This window comes from Pelodiscus sinensis, chromosome 5, assembly GCF_052426305.1.
Source record: "Pelodiscus sinensis isolate ZL-2025 chromosome 5, ASM5242630v1, whole genome shotgun sequence".
Taxonomy (NCBI): domain Eukaryota; kingdom Metazoa; phylum Chordata; order Testudines; family Trionychidae; genus Pelodiscus; species Pelodiscus sinensis.
The window spans coordinates 7,247,982-7,274,288 of record NC_143056.1 but is presented as its reverse complement, the minus strand read 5'-3'; the positions used below and the strand labels follow the sequence as shown (position 1 = coordinate 7,274,288).

The 26,307-nt window shown below is 45.9% G+C and overlaps 2 protein-coding genes across 2 annotated transcripts in view; one reads left to right on the top strand and one right to left on the bottom strand.

Annotated features, from left to right (window-relative positions):
* The window catches only part of NID2 (nidogen 2), a 49,883-nt gene extending 46,041 nt beyond the window's left edge, over window positions 1-3,842 (top strand). Inside the window, exons 20-21 of the mRNA XM_075926197.2 lie at window positions 2,001-2,113; window positions 3,154-3,842. Of these exons, the coding sequence (XP_075782312.2) occupies window positions 2,001-2,113; window positions 3,154-3,164 (124 nt within the window). The 3' untranslated portion in view covers window positions 3,165-3,842. The remainder of the gene's footprint in view (window positions 1-2,000; window positions 2,114-3,153) is intronic.
* A 171-nt stretch (window positions 3,843-4,013) lies between these two features.
* RTRAF (RNA transcription, translation and transport factor) lies at window positions 4,014-25,821 on the bottom strand. Its single transcript, XM_075926198.2, has 8 exons — window positions 25,665-25,821; window positions 21,497-21,621; window positions 19,353-19,452; window positions 18,215-18,301; window positions 13,433-13,521; window positions 10,911-10,979; window positions 5,130-5,178; window positions 4,014-4,346 (listed from the first exon to the last, which is right to left on the bottom strand). The coding sequence occupies exons 1-8, from the start codon at window positions 25,723-25,725 to the stop codon at window positions 4,192-4,194; spliced, it is 735 nt and encodes a 244-aa protein (XP_075782313.2). The 5' UTR covers window positions 25,726-25,821; the 3' UTR covers window positions 4,014-4,191.
* Between the last annotated feature and the right edge of the window lie 486 nt (window positions 25,822-26,307).

Sequence of the window (26,307 nt, the reverse complement as noted above, 5' to 3'; positions counted from 1 at the left end):
CCCATCAACAATTATTACTCACCCCCGAGTTAGAGTGGGGTTGGGGAGCCTTCTGAGCCAGAGTTTTTCTGTTCCATAGCACTTGTTCAACCTGCACTGAATCGTGTTACACGCACTGGCTGCGTCCAGACTGGGAAGTTTTTCCGCAAAAGCGACTTATACTGGTCGCTTGAATTTCTGCAAGAACACAGACGATCTCATGTAAGATTGTCAGTGTTCTCGCTGCTCCCGTTCGGGCAAAAGCCCTCTTGCGCAAATGCTTTTGCGCAAGAGGGCCAGTGTAGACAACGCGGTATTGTTTTGCGCAAAAAAGCCCCGATGGCGAAAATGGCGATCGGGGCTTTCTTGCGCAAAACCGCGTCTAGATTGGCATAGACGCTTTTATGCAAAAAGTGCTTTTGTGGAAAAGCGTCCGTGCCAATATAGACGCTCTTTTCTGCAAATGCTTTTAACGGAAAAACTTTTCCATTAAAAGCATTTGCGGAAAATCATGCCAGTGTAGACGCAGCCAGTGGGTCTTATTTCCCAAATTGTTTTGGTATTACAGACATTGGTTTCCAGTTGTATCAGTTTGCTAAAATGCTACCCGTGTTCCCCAAAGCCAGGCATGTCCAATAGACTGCAAAACCCAACACCCTATTCCTCAAGTCACCTCCCGTCAGTCATTCCAAGGGAGGCCCACGCGTAATATGCACAGACACGAATGTACAAAGTGTAGGATTATTTAAGACCCCATGGCTGTGTCTAGACTGGCCAGTTTTTCTGGAAGATCAGCCTCTTTTCTGGAAAAACTTGCCAGCTCTCTACACTGGCCCCTTGAATTTTTTGCGCAAAAGCACGTCTCGATTGGCACGGACGCTTTTCCGCAAATCTAGACGCTCTTTTCCGAAAATGCTTTTAACGAAAAACTGTTCTGTTAAAAGCCTTTCTGGAAAATCATGCCTGTCTAGACGTGGCCCGTGTAGCATAGTGGGGGGGCCTTTCTTCCCTGTGTCTCGGGGTCCCCCTGCGCTGTGCTGGGTGATTCCCACTGACTCACCCACACGTGGTGGTGTAGTGACAGTACCTTGCCGGTTGCTGTGTTTGGGTTGTGGGTTGTGAATGACCCCTCCTGGCCTCTGCCTGTGAGCACTGCCCAGCAGGGGGGCTGCCTAAGTCAGGTAGACAAAGACCCAACCGGTCAGACGCATTGGAGCTGCGAGGGAACTAGGGAAACGAGTGCTGGGGGGAAGGGTCAGTCTTGGGCTGGAATCTAGGGGCCCAGGGACCCCATCTCAAGGGGTCTGAGGCATACTGGCCCAGACTCCTGTAAGACACATTATGTGGGTGCTGTGCGGTATCCCAGAGAAGCAATAAACTCCCTCTATTCTACGGGCTGGCGGAGTCTGTTCTTGCTGCTGGGGGGGGGGTGCAGTGCCGGGGAAACCCCGACACATCGTCACACCTTACCCCAGCTTTCTCATTATCAGTACAGGCCGCTATGGAGGGTGGTACTGCAGCTGTATTTTATACAACACAGTTACTTTTGGTGCAGGAAAAAAACATGGGCGGTTCCTATTTCCAAATATGCAACATGCCCCATAACTAAAGGCCTCATTTCTTCTGCCCACTCCAAAAAACCCATTTTGTGACTGTGATGGCAACAAGGGACCACTCCCAACCTCACGGCAGGTATTAACGTGAGGCTAATCGGATTGCATTCATTTGAATTTAAACCTGCACATCCTTTGTGACACTGCCGGGGGGAGAAGCGGGGTTGGGGGGGGGAATACCACCTCTTTGGGACGTGCTTAGGGAGTCTGCCCTGTGCTGGTTCAGTAATGAAACTAGCACGGTGAAGTGGCTTGATGCAGGTGCTGCGTGACAGTCGCTGGCCTGGGTGACGCAGGAAGTCCGAGTAAGTTGTTTTCTCGTGTCTGTCAAATTCCATGCGCCTGCGCCAACTGAAAGGATTTCTTTTCATGGGCAAGTAAAAAAGCATTTCTCACTTCTGTTACTAGGGACGGCGTCATCGCTGTGAATAAAGCCAGCGGCATCCTTACCGACGAGTATCTTCCAGAGCAGCGCTCACACCTCTATGGAATAACAGCAGTTTACCCCTACTGCCCAGGCGGTAAAGGCTGTTCTGTTTACTGCAGACCAGGGGTCTGCAACCTTTTTAAGCACAAGGGCACATGTTCCATTTAAGTGCAAGCCGCGATCTACATCACACCCAACGAACCTTGCTCCACCTCCTCTCTTGGCTCACTCACTTTCACCAGACTGGGGTGGGGGTGGGGGGAGTGTTGAGCCTGGGACAGATGTACAGGAGCAGTTTGGGCTCTTAGAGGGAGGCTTAGGTGCAGGGGTTTGGGATGTGGGTTCCAGCTGGACATTGCCTTGCAGTGGCCAGAAAGCACCATTTAGCCTGAGCCCTGTTGTACCCTTTCCTCTGGAGATTGGGGTACAAAGACAGGGAGATGGGAACACCCTGACATCGCTGCTCTCCTCCTCGCCCTCCCAACCCCGCACAGCAAGCAGCAGGCACCTGGGGGCAGCTTTCAGGCAGAGGGCAAGAGCAGCATGGTATTGAGGCAAAGCACAGCTGAAGGGGGGTTACTTGATGGGTGATCCTGACTGGTTTGGACAGGACCCTGTGGCTACGTCTATACTGGCAGCTTCTTGCGCAAGAACTCTTCCAGAAGAGAACATCTACACTGGCATGTGCTTTTGCACAAGAGCATCCCTTGCCAGTGTAGACGCTCTCTTGCACAAGAAAGCTCTGATGGCCATTTTAACCATAGGGCTTTCTTGCACAAGAAATTCATGTTGCCTGTCTGCACTGGCCTCTTGTGCAAGAACAGTTGCACAAAAGGGCTTCTTCCTGAGCAGGAGCATCATTGTTCCGGCACAAGAAGCCCTGATTTCATACATTGGAACGTCAGTTTACTTGCACAAGAACACGCGGCCTGTGTAGACAGGCAGCAAGCTTTTGCGCAAGAGTGGCCGCTTTTGCGCAAGATTGTGCCAGTGTAGACACAGCCTGTGAGGTGCCAGGATCTACAGCTGATCCCAATTCATGGGTTGGTGAACACCACTGTAGCCAGACTACTGCCAATATGTGCATATCACTGTATTAACACCAACTTGTACCTATTTCCTTTCTTCCTGCAGCAAGAAAATAATCAGCTACTTAAAAAAAAAAAAAAAGTCCAGTCTTTCCAAATGGAGGAAGAATTCCAGACCCAGGAAATTATCCCTGCCTACAGTTCAAGGGAAGGAATTCATCACAAAGGCAATGATGTGATCTACTTTAGTGCAAAAGATTATCAAGTATTTTAAGTTATACCTCAATCTTTACTACTGTGTGGGTTTTTTTAAAAGACATTTTGATATATTGCAAGACAATAAAATGGCTCTAGGAATCCTATGCCATTACTCTAACTTTTGCTTATGTAAGCAATTTTTAAAAAGTCTTAACTTTAAGCCAGGGTTTTGTTTTATTGGCAGGAACGAGAACTTACCACAAATAGCCAAAAAGTTAAATCAGCATGGAAAGATTTTAATGCAGTGTCATACCTGGGTCAATTCCCCTACAGCCCTGATCACGGGTGTATTTTAGAAACTGCGCCAAACTATCATGGGAAATGGCAAATGCATTAAGGATTCTCTAGCTCTTTTCCTCTGCCTTGATGCATGTCTTTTAGTATTTATATTAGAAGAATATGCTAATCTGATGTTCCTTAAGTGCCTCTAGAGAACTACTCATTGTTGACCAATACATGTTCATAAAAATCTGTTGCATTGTAACTTTTTTTTTTATTTGGTTACTTCAGTAATTAAAGTGTCTGTTTTCAATTTTCCATATGATTTAGTTTTGCGTGTTTGTTACGTGTCAGAGTTCCAGGTAGTAGTAATTGTGCCTAAACTAAGATTTCATAACGTAGGAATACAGCAACACATCTCCAAAGCTTTATACAGGACTCCCATTTAAATAAAAAAACAAAGCTTAAGAATGGTCAGAGACAGAACAATGCATTTTATTTCCCCAACTTTATTTAAAGAAAAATGATGGTAATTCACCAGAACAGTCACAATTCCATTTCCTCTCTCTTTCAAAACAGAGGATACTATCCATTTCAAAATGCATGCCACAGTTGTACATAGCTCCTAATTGTACTAAGTACACAGGACACTACAGTCTCAACTTGCTCATCTTCCAACTTTCCCCAGTCTGTGGTCTGTCTTTGGATCAGCAATAATTGCCTGAACTGCTACTATGGCTTCATTAATTTTTGTTTGCAGCTCTCTGAGTTCCTCTATGTGCAGCAATCGCAGAATCTGGGCAGCTTCATTAAGAACAGCATCTAGTTCATTCACAAGAAGAAATGGATTAATAGATAATGTGCTTTCCCTTTAAAAACATGAGACACTCAGACAAGAATAATTTCTAACAGCTCACAGTTGTATAAAGCGGAGAGCGGTAAGATATTGCCAGTTTACCACGCACCCCTAGTAATGGGTCTGTTTCTCAGGTCTGGCCAGTGTGTTCTGTGCAAGACCAATGGTGGCTTTCTACAATCCTTCTGGTTCTCCAAGGCTGAAGCCACTCAAAACTGAACAAAAAGAGCTAAAAATGAGTTGAAGTTTGTGTGTAGCAGTTTAATGGTACAAGCAGTATCTGTGCCACTCCAAATAGACTATTGATATTTGACCATTATTCACTCAGAGCACGTTGTGGGAGTAAAGCATGCTACCTGCAAACCCACAAGCAAAGCACAGCAGATCAACATTGGTCCTTTTGGCACCCCTTAAATCAACAGAAATAACCTGCCAGTAGAAATAAAGTTTTATAACCGGACACTGTCAAAGGATCTCTCCTGCAATAAAATGTCAGCCGTTATAGGGCAGCAATGTAAACATTATCCTTAGCCACTATTTGACTCCAATATAGTCTTCTACTTTTATGCTCCAGCAGAGGATGGAAAAGGACTTTTGTAAACTCCTGTACATAAGGAAGATATCCATCAGCTTTGGGCAAAACTGTCTTTTTACTGTACATATCACATAATTTTAGAGAAGAACTATATTCTTAGTCTAATGCAGCTTCTGTTTAAAAAACAGTATATGTATTTAAAAAACCCTCTTACCTCCTGTGTCAAAACCAAGAATGTGCTTTTCTAAAGCAACAGGCAACCCCTTAAAGAAAACAAATTAAAATGCCATTAGAAATGCTTGGGAAAAATTTTAGACATTTATTCCAAAGTTATTCAGTCAAAGTGGGCCATAATTGTGCCCACTTTACACAGGTGGCTACAGCCAGAATTCACTGTTGATGACCCATTGCGCTACACAGGGTCAAATGCTGTCGTTCTGAGAAACATGGTCATCTACTTGTACATAAAAGGGAAAGAGTTTCATCCTTAACACCACTCCCTACTTTCATTGATTATCTTGCCTGCTTGTAGAGCCAGAGCCTGATTTCCTGCCATGGTTGTGGCCTGCTCTATGTTGAGGCAGATAAGGTCAGAAGCTATGACAGCTCTCCATCATGAGGCCACAAGGTCTTCTCCATCCAGCTTTTGTGGGATTAAATGCCTACAGCTGGCAGGCCGGTATGGACAGCGATGAATCATTTGGGGAGACAATGGAGCCTGGCTGGTTTGGCACCGGATATATTTATTTGTATTGTGCTAAAACCTTCAATACACTGCAGCAATTTCCCATCTAAAGCATCCAGCTGGGGTATGTATTTGTCTGTGGAGACCCAGGTTTCAGAGCTATCCAAGACAGAAGCCCCTACTGCTTGATAGATTTGCATCTTAAGGGTTGGTATGTGGTCAGAGGCTTCCAAAGAGCATGCGTAACACCTGTAACCTTACTGATATTGACTCAGCTAGGCAAGCTCTCCTCTTGGGATGCAGAGGCAAGATATTCAAATGGAACTTGTCCATTGATTATGATGGGGGTGGAGTACAGCTCCATACCCACTTTCATCAGTTTGGCCTTCCAAGTCAGCTGAGAAAAAACCACAAACATTCTAGTGCTTAAGCTGACATAGAAATGCATCTCTGAGGTGAGAAAAGATCGAGGAGCTTGCCCGTTAGCTCTGAACAGCATCAATTCCTTATGGCAGGTTTAACACACTCATGAACTACCAGCACAAACAGTTTGCTTGGGAAAGCAAAAAGCACTGCCCCAGAGTTTGGAGCACACCAGAGAATCATCCTTCCCTTTCCAAAATGGGAGACTGGTGCCAGTCATGGGTAGTTTCTCAACATTTCACACCTGGTTAATATGGATCAGCTATTTCCAAGAGGAAATCCTTGCTGTGCTTGATCAGCTCAGCAGCTATAGCACACATGCGAGCAGCATGACTATTGCTAAGCTTATAAGCTGAGCTTCAAACTTCAGGAGTGACAGACTGTACATCACACAGACGGGTGGCTACTAGATTTTTCACATCCTGGAGCTGCAGTTCAGAAGCTGCATTCTTTCTATTTACTCTCACATTCTGCCTCCACGTTCAATCTGTTACCAAAGCCATCTTGGATGAGCAAGGATTTCTTCTGTGGGCCAGCTTTTAAGGTGTCCAGGTTTGTGGACTATCGTCATGGCTGGTAGATGCAGTTTACCCAAAACATGTTAGTCCTGCTTTAAACCTATGCTCCCCAAGGCACTGAGGTGTTGGTATTCTTCACCAAGAATTCCTTACCCCTCCAATTAATCTGATTTCTACATTTTATCCTCAAAGCTGACCATGCCACAATCCAGGAATTGGGAACATCCAAAATTCAGGTTTACCCAACGGATCAACATCTCTAGCCACCCAAATGCACACTTAGCATGCACAGTCGAGGCTTTCACTGCCAAAGCGCAACTGCCATATTTTAGTGTTTTGTTTTAAAAATACCCAAAACAAATCAATCGTGCTGTAAATTCATTTTAAGCAGGTAATACTGATCCACTTGGAAATACCCGCCCACTTGTTAAAAAATTCTTAAAGGCTCTTCTAGCGTTCAGCATGAAGTAGAAACTTGGCTATAGAAATCTAGGTCCTATCCCTACAGTGTCGCTAATAGAAATCTCACGGTGGCACCGCTGTAAGGTTGTGTCTACATTACAGTGACATGGCTATGGTGGTGCAGCTATGTTACTAGAGAGCCACAGTTTAGAATGAGAAGCTTCCTACATTGACAAGAAGGGGTTTCTCTCCAGCTGTAGATAATCTACACTAGGGATGTAAGCGATTTGTGGACTAGTCCCTCGACTAGTTGACTAGTCCCTCGACTAGTTGCTTCCTTCCACTTGCTGCCGCTATCAGAGAGAGGCAGCAAAGGGGAGGGAGGAGCAGGAGCCAGTGCTGGAGGGAACCGGCTTAAAAGCCAGTTCCCCTCAGTACCGTCTCCACAGAGGGCAGGGGAAGCAGTGGGGAATCAGCCGATTCCCATCTCGTGCCTAGTCCCAGACACGCCTCTGCTTTTTAAATGTATTAAGAGCCTGCTGGCTCTTCATACATTTAAAAAGCTAAAGCGCAGCAGGAGGGACACAGAGTGAGCTGGGACAGCTGATTCCCGGCTGGCACAGGGTCCCCCTCCTGCGCACCAGCCCTTTAAATACATTAAAAGCCAACAAGCTCTTAATACATTTAAAAGGCAGAGCCACGGCAGGGTTAGCTTCCAAGCTGGGAGCTAAGCCTGCTGCGGCTCCTCGCTTAGCAACGGAAAAAATCCATCCATTAGTCGATTAGTAGATGAAACTAAATTTAACATCCCTAATCTACATGGCTGAGAGGTCCTAGCTTTATCAATGGAAGAATCCTTCTGCGGGCCTACCCGCATCTACAGTGGGGATTAGGTCTAACTATCACAATTTTTCACAGCCCTGAACACCATTGTCAATTGTGCCCTGAGCAGCACAGCTAGGTCAAACAGCTTTAGGTGCACACCAACCTCAATAGTTTCAACTGTGATTCTACAAGGCTATTTAAACACAAGAAGGAGCAATCGAATTACTAAAGCAGCTCAACTTCTATGTACAACTGAGAGGTCACAGCCGAACCAAGGGAATTAAGTCAAAACTAGCAGAAGGCCCAGTCCAGCTACACCCAGGCTTCGAGAGCACGAGAGAGTAAGTGGTCCTTTATAAGCACTTCTTTCCACCCCATCTCTCCTCCCGCCTGTGAAGGGTAACTGTCAGTCAAACTTACGTATTCATTTCTTACCTCATCAATGAGATTTTTTTTAAATCTAAGTTTAATCATCTAAGGTGTTATTTTCCCACAATGTATGCTGTTTAACTTTACTACTACACTCATCTGACACAATGTATCATACTTTACATCCGTGGTCACCAACCAGTAGATCGCGATCTACTGGTAGATCTCAGAGGCTCTAAAAGTAGCTCTTGAGCCCTCTTTGAACTGTGCCCCTGCGCAGTACATTTACATTAGATTTCTTCATATAAGGAGCAGCTATTCACCGAGCAACAGCACAGGTGAGTAGCTGCGAGGAATGGTGGGAATTTTTTTTTAAAGTAGCAGTATAAGGATTGGGGATAGCAAGTGACGGAGAGGAGGAAAAGAGAGAGGGCGGGGCTCCAAGGAAGGGGCGGGGCGGTAGATCTTGGCTTGGTCTGACATTTAAAAAGTGATCTTGGGTGTAAAAAGGTTGGAGACCACTGCTCTACATTCACAGGATGCAATATGTTTGGACTGCAAATGCTCTGGAGAATGTTAAGTTTCAGTGGAAACTATTTTTAAAATTTGTGAAAAGCTGGAAGTGTTTTTATTAACAAGCATAAAAAGAATTTGGGACCTAAATTGACCCTCCTTGCCTTATTATACCTTTTAGAGACCCGTGGCCATAAGTGGACAGTCAATTCCTTGTGGGTGGGTTCCCAATGACAAAGAAACCCCACAAAGCCACAACTAGCACAGTCAGCGTTGAATGAGCGCTCACAGCAGTCATGGCCCATTGTTTCATGCAAGTGCTGTGTATAAGAACTAAAAATGACTCATGCAAGAAGCACAGCTGGCTTTGAAGTTTCAATTTAGAAAGTTGTTACAGGTTAGGCCTCAGTTGGAGTATCGTGTCCAGTTCTGGGCACCGCATTTCAAGAAAGATGTGGAGAAATTGGAGAAGGTCTAGAGAAGAGCAACAAGCATGATGAAAGGTCTAGAGAACATGACCTATGAGGGAAGACTGATAGAATTGTGTTTGTTTAGTTTAGAAAAGAGAAGACTGAGGGGGGACGTGAGAGCTGTTTTCAAGTATCTAAAAGGGAGTCACAAGGAGGAGGGAGAAAACTTGTTCATCTTGGCCTCTGAGGCTAGGACAAGAAGCAATGGGCTTAAACTGCAGCAAGGGAGGTTTAGGTTGGACATTAGGAAAAAGTTCCTAACTGTCAGGGTGGTGAAACACTGGAATAAATTGCCCAGGGAGGTTGTAGCATCCCCATCTCTGGAGATATTTAAGAGCAGGTTAGATAAATGTCTGTCAGGGACGGTCTAGACAGTGTTTGGTCCTGCCATGGGGGCAGGGGACTGGACTCGATGACCTCTCGAGGTCCCTTCCAGTCCTAGTATTCTATGATACAGGGATGAAAACTCCTGACTTTTAGGCGACCAGATAATCCAGGTGAAATTCTCAGTTTCGGAGCAGAGGGTGAAGCACTCCTTGCACCAATGTAAACATGACAACCAATAACGAATTGGTGACTTGTCAGTTTTAAGGTGATTTGGAGGACTGAGGCCACTAATGTTGCCTTTCTGATGACAAATACTGTTACGCCAATGCCTCCTTCCCACGTGGACAAGGGGGTCAGCTCGCTGCCTGGGGAACAGGGATCCTTGTGGTGTGATACAGAGTGATCTGTGGTTCTCGCCGCAGCTGTTCATGCTCCAAGTGGCAGGGAAGTCCTCCTCTTCCTCATCCTTTCTAGCAACGTTATCGGGGCAGGCAAGGAGCGGAGAGAGCTGTGTGCTCTCATTTCCCTGGTGGCGCCAGGCTCTTTGCACAAAGTGGCTTTTAGCTCTCTAATGGAGAGCTGGCAACCTGAAACGAAGCCCTGACAACAATATAGAGAGGAAAGGAAACAACTGGTCATTTAAAATCCCCTCCATCCAGTACATTAATTCAATTTGTGGACTCATGCCCAGGAAGCATCAAATTTAATAAGCAGCCAATTTCTATTTCATGTGACCAAAAATAACTGAAGTGACCTACTCTTTTTTACAATCCAGTGCGAATAAAATCAGAGCCTGCCTGATTCCAGGCTGTGCAAAACACTGTTCCAAGTCTAGTCATTGCACGCCAGCATGGGCATGTCAATACAATTTTAAATATTAGTCCTAGAAAACAGAGGGCTCCCTTTTCTCTAGAAGCGCAAAGGGTTGCCATTATACAATGTGTAACGTGAGATAGTCATTGTTTTCTGTGGCACAGTACAGCGTTATACCTTGTGCACTGCTCAGCAACATTTTACATTTGTGTTCCCCTGCTGCTAGTTAACTTGTGCAGACAGTTAACGCCCCTCCCCAAAGAGCCATTACTTCTTGGAAAGAAGAGTCAGTCTTCCTCGCTTCCCATGCCACTGAAATGATACTGAAAGCCGTCGCCGTGTACGTTAATGTAATGCTGAAGGACTGATCACCCCCATTACTCAGTACACTTTTGCTCAAATACCTATCATTTACAAATGGAGCTAGATTTGCAATATGAAACATCACATGCACTTGATTATTCTGTGAGACCTTTCCCTTGGTCCTTCAGATTGCTATATAAAGTGGATAAATCTTCTACTGCTCCTTCCTGAACACTACTGCGCACAGATTCCAGCCACAAACAACATCCATTTCTGTATGTAAATGTACTCGATTGAATGCTGTGGAAACTCATTACATCTGGTGAACTCGTGTTACGTGCACATACCTCCTTGGATTGATTTGCCTTTCCTATGGCGTCCTGAGTCAAGCGCTCTTGAACCAAAATGCGAATTGCCTAGGAAACAAAGTTTGAAGACCAAAGTAACAATTCTGTGTTGATGCATTGGCTGTTCAGTGCTGCACCCCCAAAAAATCAAACAGCTTGAAGCAGCGTTAGCCGCTACCAGAGGCTCTCTAGGAGCCCTGCTCACACAGGGTAGGATACAGATTCACTGTGTTAGCTCATCCCCAGGATAAAACTAGCATGGCTCCTGCCAAGAGAGTTGTGCCTTCTTTTGAAGCTATACTGCTAGCTGCACAGACCCCAACATTTTGTACTACTGGAACCTTTCCAATGAGGGCACTTTCTGCAGCTGGGAACCCTTTGCCACAGTCTGAGCCCTCATCTACCAGCACAGAAGGTGAAGGAAATCAGGCTATTGAATTGTCTATAAAATATAAAATCAAAAGGACATGTGCTATTTAAAAATGGGGGGGGGGGAGGAGGTCCAGCATTGATCTTGGATATCTTACAATCCTTCTGCCCATCTGGTTAATTTATCTGCAACTTGGCAACTTTAATCCATTACTATTCATACTGATATGTGTCTCTATAAAGGCCTCTAAAAATAACTCAAGGGATAGGCGAGAGCTAGAATTAGACCATAACAAAGCAAAAAGCCTGCTCATTACAGCTGTTCCTCTCACCATTTCCTTGCTATTGAGTTATCCAAGTCTGACAAAAGCACTCAAACTATTTCATGCATCACTTCACTTTCTCCTGTTGCATGGCACGTGATTCAAGTTGGTGTGTGACATTGCAACATTGCTCTAAAGCAACACAGAACGTTCTTGCAAAGCAGGGGATTGAATCTGAATTTGTTTAGTGTCTCATCACGAAATCATTAGATCTGTGATGACTAAGACACCAATAATGAAACTTAGTATAATACAATTTTTTTAGCATTGCTGGTATCTATGATGTTCTTCCTGGCAAATTTCTCAAAATGTTAGTGTGATAAGGAGAACAAGGAATTTTTGCTTTACTAGCTACTAAAGTTTAGTAAGTTTTAACTGGAACATTGGTACTCGTCTGCTTTTCTAAAACAGCCACTGTACAATATCCAAGTATTAGTTTAGATCATCCCATTGTTCAGATACAGAAATTATGTATAATAAAACAGCAATTCCACTAACACACACTAGTCACATCAAGCTAGTGAACAAAGTTAGGGTGGTTTATGCCAATGTGGAGTTTTAGTCTTAACCCAGTTAAAAGCAAAAGAGCTCTTTCTTCCAGGATGTTCTTTGTCTTACTCTCCTCCTGACTCTTTGTATTTTGTCATGCTCTCCACATTTCTGGTCCTTATTAGTTCCTTTTTTTCCACATTTTGAAGTTTCAATAAATTTACATCATAAAACAGAATAGAAATATAGCGACTATTGCTGTCTAGCACTGGATATAGTGAAGATGTAAAAACTACACATTTAGCATAGCTAGTACAGGTTTCCATGTACTTCATAAAAAGGTATCACAAACTTCACAATCCACACAATCTCCAAAACAAGCTTACACCAGATTGTATATCCTGCAGGGCAAGGACCTGATCCTTTTGTTTGAAATGCAGTGCATATTTTTGGTTGCTGAACAAAACAAAGCTTATTTCTGCATTCTGTTCTGATCAAGACTGAAGGGTTAGCTGGCTCCAATCTAGTACAATGATGTAGGAATACAGTTAGTCTATAAGGTGTCACAGGACTCCTCGCCGCTTCTGCAGATTCAGACTAACACAGCTACCCCTCTGATAGCTTTGACTTGAGATTCACAGACGACTACTGAAAATATAGATCTATGCTTTCCAATTAAGTACTTGGGACAGGAGCAGAAATTTAAAAAAATTATCAGTTAATTTGTTGCATCTGGTTACTGGAAAGTATGATTAATTTTCAGGATAAAATAAAATCTGCTTTAGTTATTGGAAGTTGTGTCATGTGGAAAAAGCACAAGACTGGAAGTCAGGAGATATAGGTTTTAATTCTTGCTTTGCCACAGGCTTTTTAACATACTCTGGACACACAGCTTAGCCTCTCTGTCCCTAAGTTTCTCCAAGAAATGGAATAATACCTATTTACCTCACAAGTGTGCTGTGAGGCTTACTCATTAAAATTTTAAAGCACTTGCAGATGCTGGGAAAAAAGGCAAGAAATAAATGCAACACAACTGCTTTAAATGGCACTGAAGCATTCCAAGTACTAAACAGAAATTCACAGTTACAAGACTTGAGGAATTCTGTTACCATTTGTTGAAAAATTCTGAAATACAAATGGCCATGTTGGAAGACTATCATTTTTCACTCAAACCAACCAGAAGTTGAATACAAAATGTATTAACTAACAAAAACTTATTTGCACCCAAGAAGCAAAAGTTACTGACTTCACCCACCCCGTGCTATGGCTTGTTTTTCTGGTAGATATTAGTTGCTCAGACCAGAGTCCCAAAACATGAAAAACTAAAGATGTAAACCTCACCTTAAGCATTATCAAATAGTCGTCATGTCGCTGGATTTGAAGAAGGTTAGCCAAAGCCATCACTCCAGCCTTGAAGTCAGGATTATTCACTGCCAAACAAATACAGTTATTATATTTGGTTCCAAGCAGTGGTTAGATTTCTTACTCTGCATATATCAATCAGACTGTTCACAAATTTGAGTAAGGGGTTCACATGAATAGTTCCATGTGACTACATATGTGAGTAAGGGATTCACAATCTGACAATAAGTTTGTTTAACCTACATTTTATTTTATTAAAGCAAGCAAACACCGAGAACGGCTGAGCAATTACACTGCAGCTGTATTCTGAAAAGAGACTATATAAATAGGCAAAGCATAATTAACATTATTTTTAACCCAGTATGCATGTTAACTACATGGAAATGTCTTAATAAGCAGAAGGTCAATCTCAGTCTTATGTAACTACATACATCTACTCAACACATGTTGGCCCGTGGCCTGTTTGGTTTTGGGTTTACGCAGGGCTCAACACATGGCCCACAGGTGGGATGCTTTGAACATGGCCTCCACTGGGAAAACACAACGGGGAGGCATCTCCCAGGCAGGTGAGCTCTGAAAGACGCAAGCAGACGGGCTGGCTGGAACAGACGGGTACAGGGTGTCGGTGTTTCTAGCCTCCAGGGAGGATGTGCCAGGTGAGCTGGAGCACTGTGGGAAGTGCTTTGTATTCTTTGTTCAGAAAGAAGCTACAGTAGACTTCTGATAATCCGGCACCTTTGGGACCTAGGTGGTGCCGGATTATCGGATATGCCGGACTATTGGGAGGAGGGCTGTGACAGGTCTGCCAGGACCTGCACTGCGTCCAGGGGGTGGGTGGGGAACGGCGCGATGAGGGGTGAACCCGCCGCCGTTTTCCAGGAAGGCGGGGGAAGTCCTGTGCAGCCGCCGAGAGTTTCCGGGAGGGGAGCAGGCTCCCCACCCGCCAGACTGCAGTAGTTATCACTGAGCAGGGGGGATGAGGGGCAGCGCTGCGGGACCAATCCGGCAGCACCCCAGCTTGTCAGTTTCAGCAGCGGCAGACTTGGAGAAGCAGTGGAGCAGAGCAGCCGGGTGCTGCCAGGTTGGTCCGGCAGCGCTGCTGCTGAAACTGACGAGCAGTGGACTTGGGGAAGCGGCGGCGGTGCAGAGCAGCTGAGGTGCTGCCAGGTTGGTCCTACAGTGCTGCCCCTCTCGGGAAACTCTCGGTGGTGGCGCGGGGCTGAGCGCAGCTGGAACGGGGCAAGTTCGGGGACTTAGCTCTCGTGGCTGTGAGGGGCTTCCTCCGCCATCCTGCAAAACAGAGGAGGCTTCGCCCCTCGCTGCACCGTTCCCCGCCCACCCCCAGCAGGACACAGTGCAAGTCCAGCAGACCCGTCACAGGGGTATAATCCCCTTCCCCTCTTCTCGCCTTTCCTTTCCCAGCAGCGAGCACCCATGGGGCTCACAGCAGCTCCAAATGTCCAGCTGGCTGTAGCACTTCTGGGTTCCAGTTGGTGCCAGACTATCGGGAGTGCCGGACCACTGGATGCTGGACAACTGGAGTTTTACTGTATTTGCAAATACATTTGCCTATATATGCAACCACATTTATGTTGTGGCCTTCAGCATGTGCGGTGAGTGTCATTGTGGCCCCGGTGCTTCCAAAGTTGAGTAGCCCTGCATCAACATATGATCTCTTTTGAAGATCTCTGCACCACTTCTTGGCTGCAGAGCAGGATTGTACTTGCTGACTGAAGTCTGAGCCAGACCGACTTTTCTGAGAGCTAATAGATAGAGTATTTGTTTGGTGATTACTTTATTTGCTTTAATGAACACTGGCTTGAGCGGATACATTTTGCTGAAATTGTTTATTGAAACCTACAGCTAACCAGTCATAGGCATGTTTTATAACTAAAAAAAATAAACTAACATGATCATGAGAAAGATGCGTATGGCCCTCAGAGCTGGGAGGGAGATGTTATACTGGGGTAAGTATGCAGCAGGAATGGGGGCAGTAGTCTCTCTAATTTTGTAATGTCTATGCACAGAATAAATGTTGTGATGTGCATCAATAGGAAGATGACATGCAACATATCACCTCCATAACATTTATTCTGCATACGGATGAGCTGTGGTGGGGTTGGGTCCGAGGGATCTGGCGTGTGGGGAAGGAGGGGCGGTCAGAGTAAGGGAGAGAGGAGGGCTCTGGCTGGGTGTGCCGGCTGCGGGATGGGGCAGAGGCATCTGGAGTTCAGGAGGAGGCTCCAGGCTGGGGTTAATGGGCTTGGAGTGCAGAAGCGGACTGATGGGAGTAGGTGAGGGTGTGGCATCTGGGTCAGAGTTAGGGTGAAGGAGTGGGCTCAGAGCTGGGGCACAGGGTCTGGGAGGGAATTAGGGTTCAGGAGGAGGCTCAGGGCTGGGGCTGGGGCGCTTATCTGGGGCAATTCACAGAAAACCGGAGGAAAGCTAATGTGGTGACAATTTTAAAAAAAGACTCAACAGCGTGATCTGGGTAGTTAGCTTGACACTGACCCAAGCAAAGACAGTGGAACAACTGAAATGGGATTCTAATAAAGACTTAACAGAGGGCAACATAATTGATGCAAAGCAGCCTGCTTTTATGGAAAAATCGATTCTGTTGAAGTAATCTGATACAATGTTTCATTAAATTACAAGTGTGGTTGATAAAAGTGGTATTGGCATAACATAAAAATGGCAAAATTTGCACACAGTCCACTTTGGATTTAACCAAGGGCTCGCAAGAAACTGGGTAACTGGGCAACAAAATGACAGATGAAATTCAATGTTAATAAATGCAAAGTCATGCACATTGCAAAACAATCCCAACTAGACATACAAAATGATAGTGACTAAATTAGCTGTTGCCACTCAAGAGAGAAAGAGCTTGGAGTCATTGTGGACAGTTCTCTGAAAACATCCACTCAACGTGCAGCGGCAGTCGAAAAAGCTAACAGAATGTTGGGACTCATTAAGCAAAGGTCAGATAAGACAGGAAATAGCATATTGCCTCTATAGACGTCCACTAGAACTGAAGTGTCCAATCAGTTCTGATGCCACTAGTGAACTAGCCACTCAACCAGCCAAACAGCCACATGTGGCTAGTGTGTTGGACACCACAGCACTAGAAGATTAAGGACCCGAGCAACGCCAGGTTAATTCAATTAATTTTTGTTTTTTGGGAAATAAAATGAAAACGTACATGCTTTGCTAAAATCTTTGCTTGAGCTGGGGATGAAGGCTGCCCTGTGGAGAGAGATCTACCCCAGCCCTCTCACTGCAGCAGCTTGGGGCCAGGTAAGAAGCGCCTCTCCATGGTTGCTGCAGCTCCAGAGGACACAGCAGAGGAGGAGGTCCATGTCTCCCCACTGGGACAGGTCAGGTTCATCTGCCCCCTGTGCTCCCCAGCCAGAGTGAGGAATGCAGCAAACTGTGCACTTTCCCCTTGCTCCCTGAGGAAGGGGAACAGCCAGCAATGTTCCCACACAAATTGTGGGAGGGAGTCAGGCAGAGTTTCAGCCCCTCCCCGAAGGGATGTGAAAGGTTAACCAGTAAGCATCACCCTTAACAGTTAACCAGGGGGTGCTGGAACAGCTCCCTGTCCACCGCCATTTTGGTGTGATTTACAAATTTTACAAATGTACTATCCACCCCATTACCCAAGTCCTTAATGAAAATACTGGGTAGTATCAGATCTAGGACAGACCCTCATGGGGTTCCACTACATAAATCTCCCAGTTTGTGATAACATATCACTCAGGAACTATGAGTACAATATTTTAGCCAATTAAGCACCCACCTTATAATAATTTCATCTAGACCACATTTTCCTAGTTTGCTTCTGGGAATGTCACATGGAACTGTGACAATAGTGTTAATAAAATCAAGATATAACAATGATTGCTCTCCTGCACCCCTCATCCACCAGGCCAGTAACCGTCAAAGAAGAAAATTAGAAGGAGAGGTTTGTCATGATTTGTTCTTGACGTCTCTGTTAGCTATTACTTGTCACCTTATTATCCACTAGATGCTTACAAACTGATTACTGAATAATCTGTTCTAATATCTTTCCAAGTATCAAAATTATGCTACAATTCCCTAGGTCTCCTTTTTACAAATACATAACTATGTTTTGCCCTTTTCTGGTTCTCTGGGCCTAACCTATCCTCCTTGAGTTCTCAGTGATGATCACTACATCATTCTGATTGCTTCAGCTAGTTCCCTAAGTACCTAGAGTGCATTTTGTCAGGCCCTGCTGACTAGACTACATCTAACTATTCTTCAGAATATTCTCTTCTTTCCTTATTCTAGCTTGTATTCCTTCCTTCCTCGTGCCCTAATAAAGCTCTAAGTACTTTGCTCTACAAGAAAGAATCTCCCACCAGAACACACGCTTCATCAATCCAGTTAAAAAAGACTAGAATTAATATGGGGCAAAACAGTAGTACTCATCTTTTCTTCAGTATAAATGCAGAGTGTTGGGAAATAAAAGCATTCAAACAAACATTACATGCCCAATGGACAGCATTACAATATCAGAATCCATGCATTTCAAGAACTCTTAAGATGATTTTCTGGATCTATCTGGTACCCAAAATACTAAAATATGACTTTCAGACTCTTTTAAAAAATTATATAATATATACTCTCACACACAGGGGCAGGGGGACAGGGGGTCTGCAGATGTAAGCGGAACAGATTTAAGATGTAGCAACAAAAATGTTTTCCTAGAGATCAACAAGATATAGTAACTTGCGCACTTACCATCCAAGTTTATCAGTGGTTCTGCAGTTTTTGCTGCATTATCAGCATTTTTAGCACCGTCAGGTGTGGCGTCCTTATATTTATCAGCTGTCAAAATAAAAATAGTTTTGTTTCATTAATATAAAATTCAGGTGACAACTGATAATTAAAAATTAACAGAGTTCAAAATATAGAAAAAAGTACTAGTGCATACTGTTAACTGCAACTGGGCCAACTGCATTTTCAGCAAACAGGAGAAGATTTACCGGAACATTGGCAGCCAAATCAGTGTGTTATTTCCCACTACTGAAACCCCAAAAGTCAGAGATTTTAAAAACCGTGCTCAGGTAAGAGCTGTTACTATTATGTACTACTTCAAAGGCAGGGCAGAACTGCGGATGTGTGCTACATCATAGGGAGGGCTTTAAAGCTTAACAGACTCTTTAATGGCAGTCTTCATCCTAGCTAAGCAAGAAGGAACAATTCAACTGACTGTAGAGTGGAGAACTACTCTAAAAAAGGTTGCCAACTAGATTTCTAAGCTAGAACCTCTTCATTGTTAATGGATGGCATTCCATGATCATTGTAGATGGGACCATTAGTCACACATTTTAGTTGACCCTGATCCTTGGACATCAGATGGACAGAATACAACACTTCTAGTATGTGCTACCATACAACTGACACCATTCCTATAGATAACATGACAGGAATATTACCAGTTACTTTCATACTGGGGGAAAAATAAGTATATATTGCTAAGAACATTTAACTTGCTATTTCTGCTTAAAATCAAAAGATGTGCTAAAGAGAGAAAAACTGTCTTTTTTTGCACCTTTTTGCCTCAAGTGTAATCCCATAAGGAAGACAACACTGCGTATTATTTCAGTCCTATCTCTGCCGACAAACCAGGAAATTATGAGTTTACTGCTAAAATCAACCCAGAGAAGTTGCTTTAAAAAGGAGAAGCCTCTTATTCAAATGTTACAAAATTACAAAATAAAACAGGAATTCATAAAAATACCTGAAGTAAATTATACATTTAATAAACATTTTCTATGTAATCTCATTGCTTGTTTGAAAAGTTAATTGGAATGATAGCTGTTATAAATAATTTCCCTAACACCTTTAAAATAAAAGTATTTAAAATCAGCCATACCATTATCTCCATACTCAAGCCTAACAGCTAATCCAAGAAGCCAATCAATGGTTTCTTGTCTTTCTTCGGTCTTGAAGGGACAGTTGACATCTTTCAGATACTGTAGAAAGGGGGGGGGGGGGGGGAAAAAAAGAGAGAGAGAGAGAGAGAACGCATCTCTTATCATTATTGGTTGGGAGGAAACAGATCCACAAATTATTCAACATTGTACAATTACTTTGATAAATAAGCATTTCCAACAGTCATCTCCTCTATCAAGCCCAGTTTTGTTGGAAGGCCAATAATCTTGAGTAATATCGTTCTGAAAAATGTTATATTCCTACTGTGGCTCATCTGACACATTTCAGTGCTTCTGATGCCACAATTCATCATGTCTCTTAGCTCAGTAATCATCTCTGCTTCTGAACAAGTGAATAATTGATGTTTTCATGGTAATATTATACACAAGAGATTTAAGACACTCCAAAACATGCCATCTTCCTGTCACCTCCACTCCCTTGGCTTCCTCCTAACAGCACAAGCAGTAGAAAGTGGGGAAAAGGTCAGAAAAACCAAAGAATTGCACCTTCAGTGCTTTAGGGCTCTATCCTACAAGGTATGGAACACTTTAACCTCATCCCTCAAGACAATGAAGTACACAAGTAGACTAAGGATGTTAATGGCCGATAGGTGAAGCTTACCGATTGGTTAACTAAGTCCACCATGGGCAAGGGGCTGCTCCAGTCTAGGGATGTTACATGTAGATTAATCAGCTAATCAAATAGTTGATGCAACTTGCATGGACTATTTGATTAGTCGATACGGGCGCCTCCGCCTTTGGAGCGTAGCAAGAGCCCCCGGGCTGTAGCTACATTCCAAAGGCAAAAGCGCTGTGGGGAGCCCAGGGTCAGCTGGGGAGTCTGAGTCCCCAGCTGACCCCGGGCTCCCTGTGGTGCTGCCTCTTGAAACACTGCATGCAGGATCTGGCCCCAGGCTCCACATGGCGCCACCGCTTTAAAGGACCCCTTCCCACTCCCCTCCCCTCCCCCCTTGCTGCCTCTTTCTGATAGAGGCAGCAAGGGGGATGACTAGTCGTTCACATCCCTACTCCAGCCCTGCAGGGCTCAGCACAGGCAGGAGATGCTCCAGCCTAGCTGGGGCAGTTCTGTCCATGGCAGGCCTGGCTCAGGCTGCACTGCAGGCAGTGGCACTCCAGCACAGCCAGAGCAGCCCCCGTGCACAGTGTGTGGAGTGTGTGTGGTGTCCCCCAGCCTGGCAGTGGTGTCCCATCCCCCCACATGTCCCTGTTCAATTAATCAGTTAAATGTTCAGTTTAACTGGTTTACTAATTAAACAGGATTTTACATCCCTCAAGTAGACCCACTGAAATAAATGTGCGGAAAAATTAAGTGCTTTGCAGCATCAAATCCAGAGTTCAGCATCTTGCCGGACTGAGCCCACATTCCTTTCTGTCTGAGGAGGTCACAGTGAGGAGAGTTGCAAAGTGCTCATGCACTGCAGGACTGCCACAAATTTATAGCTGTCTGCCATACTTTCTGCGGGTAGTGGGAAATCATCCATCAGAAATAGTAACAGACTGAAGCAGTTACAGTAGTTCTTTACGCATGGCTAAGACTAAGATTAGCTGATCCTCATCAATTTCCACCTTGGTGTCTAATTTTATGCAGAGAAGAAACTATTTTTAGCCAATTTCCTTTTGCATCAAAAGCAGGAACATCTTATCCAAGAAGCAAGGATACCAATTATTGACAAATTAATCATGTATAGATTAAAGCAAAAATCATGTATAATAAATTACCACAATTAGTCCTACATTTTGGCATCCAGCAAATAAAGGATTCATCATTTCCCCCTTTCATATATATCTGTTGTATGCAGTGGTAGCCACCACCATCTCAAGATATTAGAGACACAACCTGGATGAAGAAATATTTTCGACTGGACCAAGTTCCATTGGTCTCTTCTTCAGCTGCGTGTAAAATCTTTAATCAATAGAAGTTGGTTTAATAAAAAATATTCCCTCACATGCCTTGTCTCTCAAATACATTTGTTGTAAGATACACACAGACAGACGTGGTTTATCACCAAAACTAGCTACCACACAGAGATTATAATGTGTTCTATTATTTTAGGTATGAAGTTACCTTTTCATAGGCTTTAGGCCATTCATCATTGTGTATGTTTCTTAAATTTCCTCTGTCTTCAATCTTGTAGTGTCTTATTTTCTGGTCTTCAAGCCAGACAATAAAGTTTCTAAATTCTGTTTCATCTATAGCCAGAAAAAAAAACAATATGCTAAAAAAAAAAAAACATTCTTTGACTTCTGTTTCTATGAGGACAGAAGCAGACCCTTGCGTGTTTCCCCACAGTGCATCAAATCTAAATACCTCTGTCTTCACAACACTCTTTAATTTTTAAACACTATTTATTGTCCAGTCACTCTAATACTACACCTTAATTTATCATCTTTCACCATGTGGATAGTGAGAATTTACATGAGTGTTTTAATCATCTTTTATAAGTCACATATTACTAGACAGATTTAATGACCTGCTAGCTAAACAAGAATGCCATATTGTGGAAAGACGACAGTCATATACATTATACACATTCTCACCCATCTACTCCCTCATGAGGCAGCATAGAAAGATATTTTTCCTGATCAGTGATCTATGAACTCGTATGCAGGACCTATTTCCATAAGCAGCCTGAACATACCTACTAGATCAAACCCCACAAATAAGGTAGGCGGAAAAACAGCTCTCTCTCCCTTGGGTTGTACGTACTACAGCTTAGGCAAACGGATGTCTAGGGTGAGAAAGCACTGTGCATGCTGAGAGGCAAAAACAGGTGATGAGCAAACTTTTGCTGCAAAAACTTATCCTTATCTGCTTCTTTTAACTATCCAATTTTTTGGTGCTTATAGATTTTGCCTGTTTGGTTTTCACTTTGATATTTACATACCCTCTGCTTCTTGTTTCCCACCCCCTTCCATTTTTTTTCCTTCCCCCTATTTATTTTGTGTCTGGACATCCTAAACTAAAAACTTCGGACATCTGAAGAAGTGGGCTGTGCCCATAAAAGCTCATAATACCATCTACATGTTTTGTTAGTCTATAAAGTGCTACCAAACTAATTATTGTTTTTTAAATTTATCCTGTACAGACTAATTCAGCTACCCACTAAAGCTTTTATAAATGGAGTACGTTCAGGTACCTACGGGATTTAGATCAGATGAACAGGGATGGGGTTTGTTTTTGGGATGCAGGTGCCCATGTGGTAATAAAGCTCCTAAGCCCCTTAGTGAATGAAGACCTGGATTTCTAAGATCTGATTCAATACAAAATGCTTTTTAATTTCAAATGTAACAGGTACTACAGAGCAATCACTAAATTGTGACTAGAAATGGATGAAAGGGCGCAAGATAGTTATCAAAGTGACATGAACATAATATCTCATCAGGGCCAGAAAACAAATTGAGAGAAACCATCGCTTAATAACATAACTGGTCCCTCAAAACTGCCATGCTATTTTGCAATGGTTCAGTCTTTAGTATCTTGTAGTAACTTCTGCCCATAGACTTCAGACCAGGATAATTTTCAACCCTTGCAGTGAGCCATTCTTTGAGCAAGGAGATCAATGTTCCCAATGCCCACTTTTTTGGGGGGGAGGGGAGCGGGGGAAGGAGAGAGAATAAAAAAAAAAAACATTGAAAGCAGAAAAAAAAAAAAAAGTACTCCCAACAAATGAAGGGGAGCTACCTGACAGGACAGACTTGATAAGGTAGCCTCAAGAGTGATGAAGGTGTATCACAAAGCACTTTAGACAAGCAAACAATGGCAAATGTCAGTATGCAAGAACTTCTCATTTTTAAGCACATAAAGAGCCGCCAAGGAAATTGACAAATCTGAAGCTTAAAATTGAACACACAGACCAAACTTCCAAAAGATTACATCCAAAGAATATTAAGGTTGCAAGAGTCAAGCACTGACAAGTTTGGAAATGCCAGAATTAAGGTTGCCTGTGCATATGCATTGTGATCATGTACTACTTTTTCCATAGGATTCTCACCTCAGTCAATGGAGGTTTTCTGGGGATGAACTAGCTCTACCTATGAAGGACACCTATCTGCAGGACAACTGCCCCTCATTGGTTGCAGAAGTTGGAAAGTGTGTAATGAACAAAGCAGGGATTACAGGAAGAGAAAGGATGGTCTCATGATTAAGGCTTTGTCTTTGCCAAGTTTAAAGCACTGCCGTAGCACTACTTTTTATGTCCCAGTGCGGTCACGGCAAACTATCTCCACAAGGGGAGTAGCTCCCTAGGGATGTAACAGTGTAATTGATTAACTGATATAGACTACACGCATTCTCCCCCCACGCACACCTTGTCAGTACAGCCAGTCCCTGACTTACAAACGCATCAACGCATGGCCACCTGCACTCACGACCAGCTGGCCATTAAGTGTGGGCCCCGACTTATGAATGGCGATCCTCGCTTACGAACAGCGTGGTCCCATTGAAATGAATGGGGTCCAACTTACAAACACATCGAGTTACGACCAAGTGCTTGTAACGTAACTTGTTTGTAAGTCAGGGACTGGATGTACATTTTTTAGCAGGCTGGCCAGCAGCTTGACTCAGTCCTAGCTTGCGCTGGGTCTCGGACCTACCCCTGCAGGGGCTCTGCATTTAAATTGGATTAGGAGCCAGGCGGGCAGGCAGCCTGGCTCAGTTTAGGCTTGCGCTTGGTCCAGGAACTCAGCCCCCGCCCCCCATGCTGCTGCCTCTGTATCAGAGGCAGCAGTACCAGGCAACCGGTCCGCGAGGGGAACCGATACAGAGGCAGAAGCATGAAGTGTAAGGGGGCTCCTCAGGAGTGAGGCCAGAGTGCACTGGCTGTCAGCTCCACCTCCGAGGACTTTAGAATAATCGAGCAACCAATAAGAATTCATGAGGTTAATCGACTATTCAATTAACCCATATTTAATATCCCTACAGCTAACACTGGTGGGCGCCTGTTTACACTGGTAAGTCTAGGACCACAAACTGAATGCAGGTAAAATACAATTCTGAATAACTGCTCACTAATTGAGCACATCCTGGTATTGAATGAAACAATAGCTAGCGTGTGGAAAAAATACAATATGCCCATGTAACAACACCCTGTAAAACAATGTGCACACACAGCTGGACTACAGCTGCGCAGGCAACTTGAATTCTCACACTTGCTAACTTAATTGTGGAACGTTGCAACCCTCATGAAACAAACAAAATATTGACTCCAGAAAAAGCCTGATCGGACTTTAGCTCAAAGGGCAAAGCATTGATTATTAGCTAACACCTTCCCTGGGGCTGCCTTTTCTCAGCTCAAGCAAGCCCAAGGCAGGGACTGGATCACCCCCCAAACGCACAGCCTGTGCTGCTCCTGTGGGCAGGGAGAAGGGAGGGCAGGGCAACCCTGGGCTGCAGCCAGGGACAGGAGCTGGAGCAGCTGCCGACGAGCTGGGCAGGTGGAGACAGAGATGGGGGCGAAGGGGGGGGAAGATGAAGAGTCCATTGGAGCAACCAACCGCGGGGCACTGCGGGAGCCAGAGCAGATGGAGGCGAGGGGGGAGGTAGAGTAGGGGGGCTAGTGGGAGGGGGGAGGGAGTGGGGGGGGGAATGGAGCAGAGGAAGGGCTGGGACTAGAGGGGGGGGGTAAGCGGGGGGGTGGGAGTGGAGCGGGGAAGGGGGGTACCGGAGTGGGGGGGGAGGGGGGTAAGCGGGGGGGGGGTGGAGGGGGGGGGCGCTGGGGGGCCGGGAGGGGGGGGAGCGGGGGGGGCGGGGGGGGGGGGGGGGGGGGTACCGGAGTGGGGGGGGGAGGAGGGGGGGGCGAGGGGGGGGGGGTACGGGGGCGGGGGGGGGCGGGGGGGGGGGGACTAGGGGGGGGGGAGGGGGAGGGGGGAAGGGGGGGGGGGGGGGGGGGGAGTGGAGCGGGGGGGGGGCGGGGGGGGGGCCGGGGGGGGCCGGAGCGGGGGGCGGGGGGGGGGGGGGGGTACAGGACGGGGGGGGGGGGCAGGGGAGGGGGGATGGGGGTGGAGCGGGGGGGGGGCGGGGGGGGCCGGGGGGGGCCGGAGCGGGGGGGGCGCGGGTGGGGGGGGGAGGGGGGGGGGGGCAGGACTAGAGGGGGGGGGGGGGGATGGGAGTGGAGCGGGGGGGGGGGACGCTGGGGGCGCGGGGCCGGGGCCGGGGGGGGGCGGAGCAGGAGCGGGGGGGGGGCCGGGGGGGGGGGGGGGGGGCCTGGGGGGGGGGGGGCGGGGCAGGGCCCCACCTCTGCAGTTGAAGCTGGCCGGGTTGTGGTAATCCAGCGCCGTGAGCTTGCGGCGGAACATGATCCCTCCGCGGGCCGCAGCGCCTCCGTCTGCGCGCACCAGCCGCTCGCTCGCAGCGCCGGGCAGGGGGCGGGGAAAGGGAGCGGCCCAGGCCTCCCACTGGCCCAAGGTCCAGAGCGGCACCTGCCGCGGCCAATCGGCTGCCGCTGAACGAGCGCGAGGGGCGACGCCAGCGGGCGGGGAGCGGGGAGAGAGCGAGGCCTCGCGCTCCACCAAGTCTCCCGACAGCGCCACCGGCGGACCCAGGCGGGCTGCGGAGACGGGGGGCGGGGCAGAGAGCGGGGCGGGGCTGCGGGAGGGGGAAGGGCGTGGGGAGGGGTCTGTGCCAGCCCCTGCCCCCATCTGAGCCAGCCCCTCCCCCCATCTGTGCCAGCCCCTCCCCCATCTGTGCTCTCCCACAGCCCCTCCCCATCCCTTCCCCCTCCATCTGTGCCCCTCCCCTCCCCATCTGTGCTCTCCCACAGCCCCCTCCCCATCCCTTCCCCCTCCATCTGTGCCCCTCCCCTCCCCATCTGTGCTCTCCCACAGCCCCTCCCCATCCCTTCCCCCTCCATCTGTGCCCCTCCCCTCCCCATCTGTGCT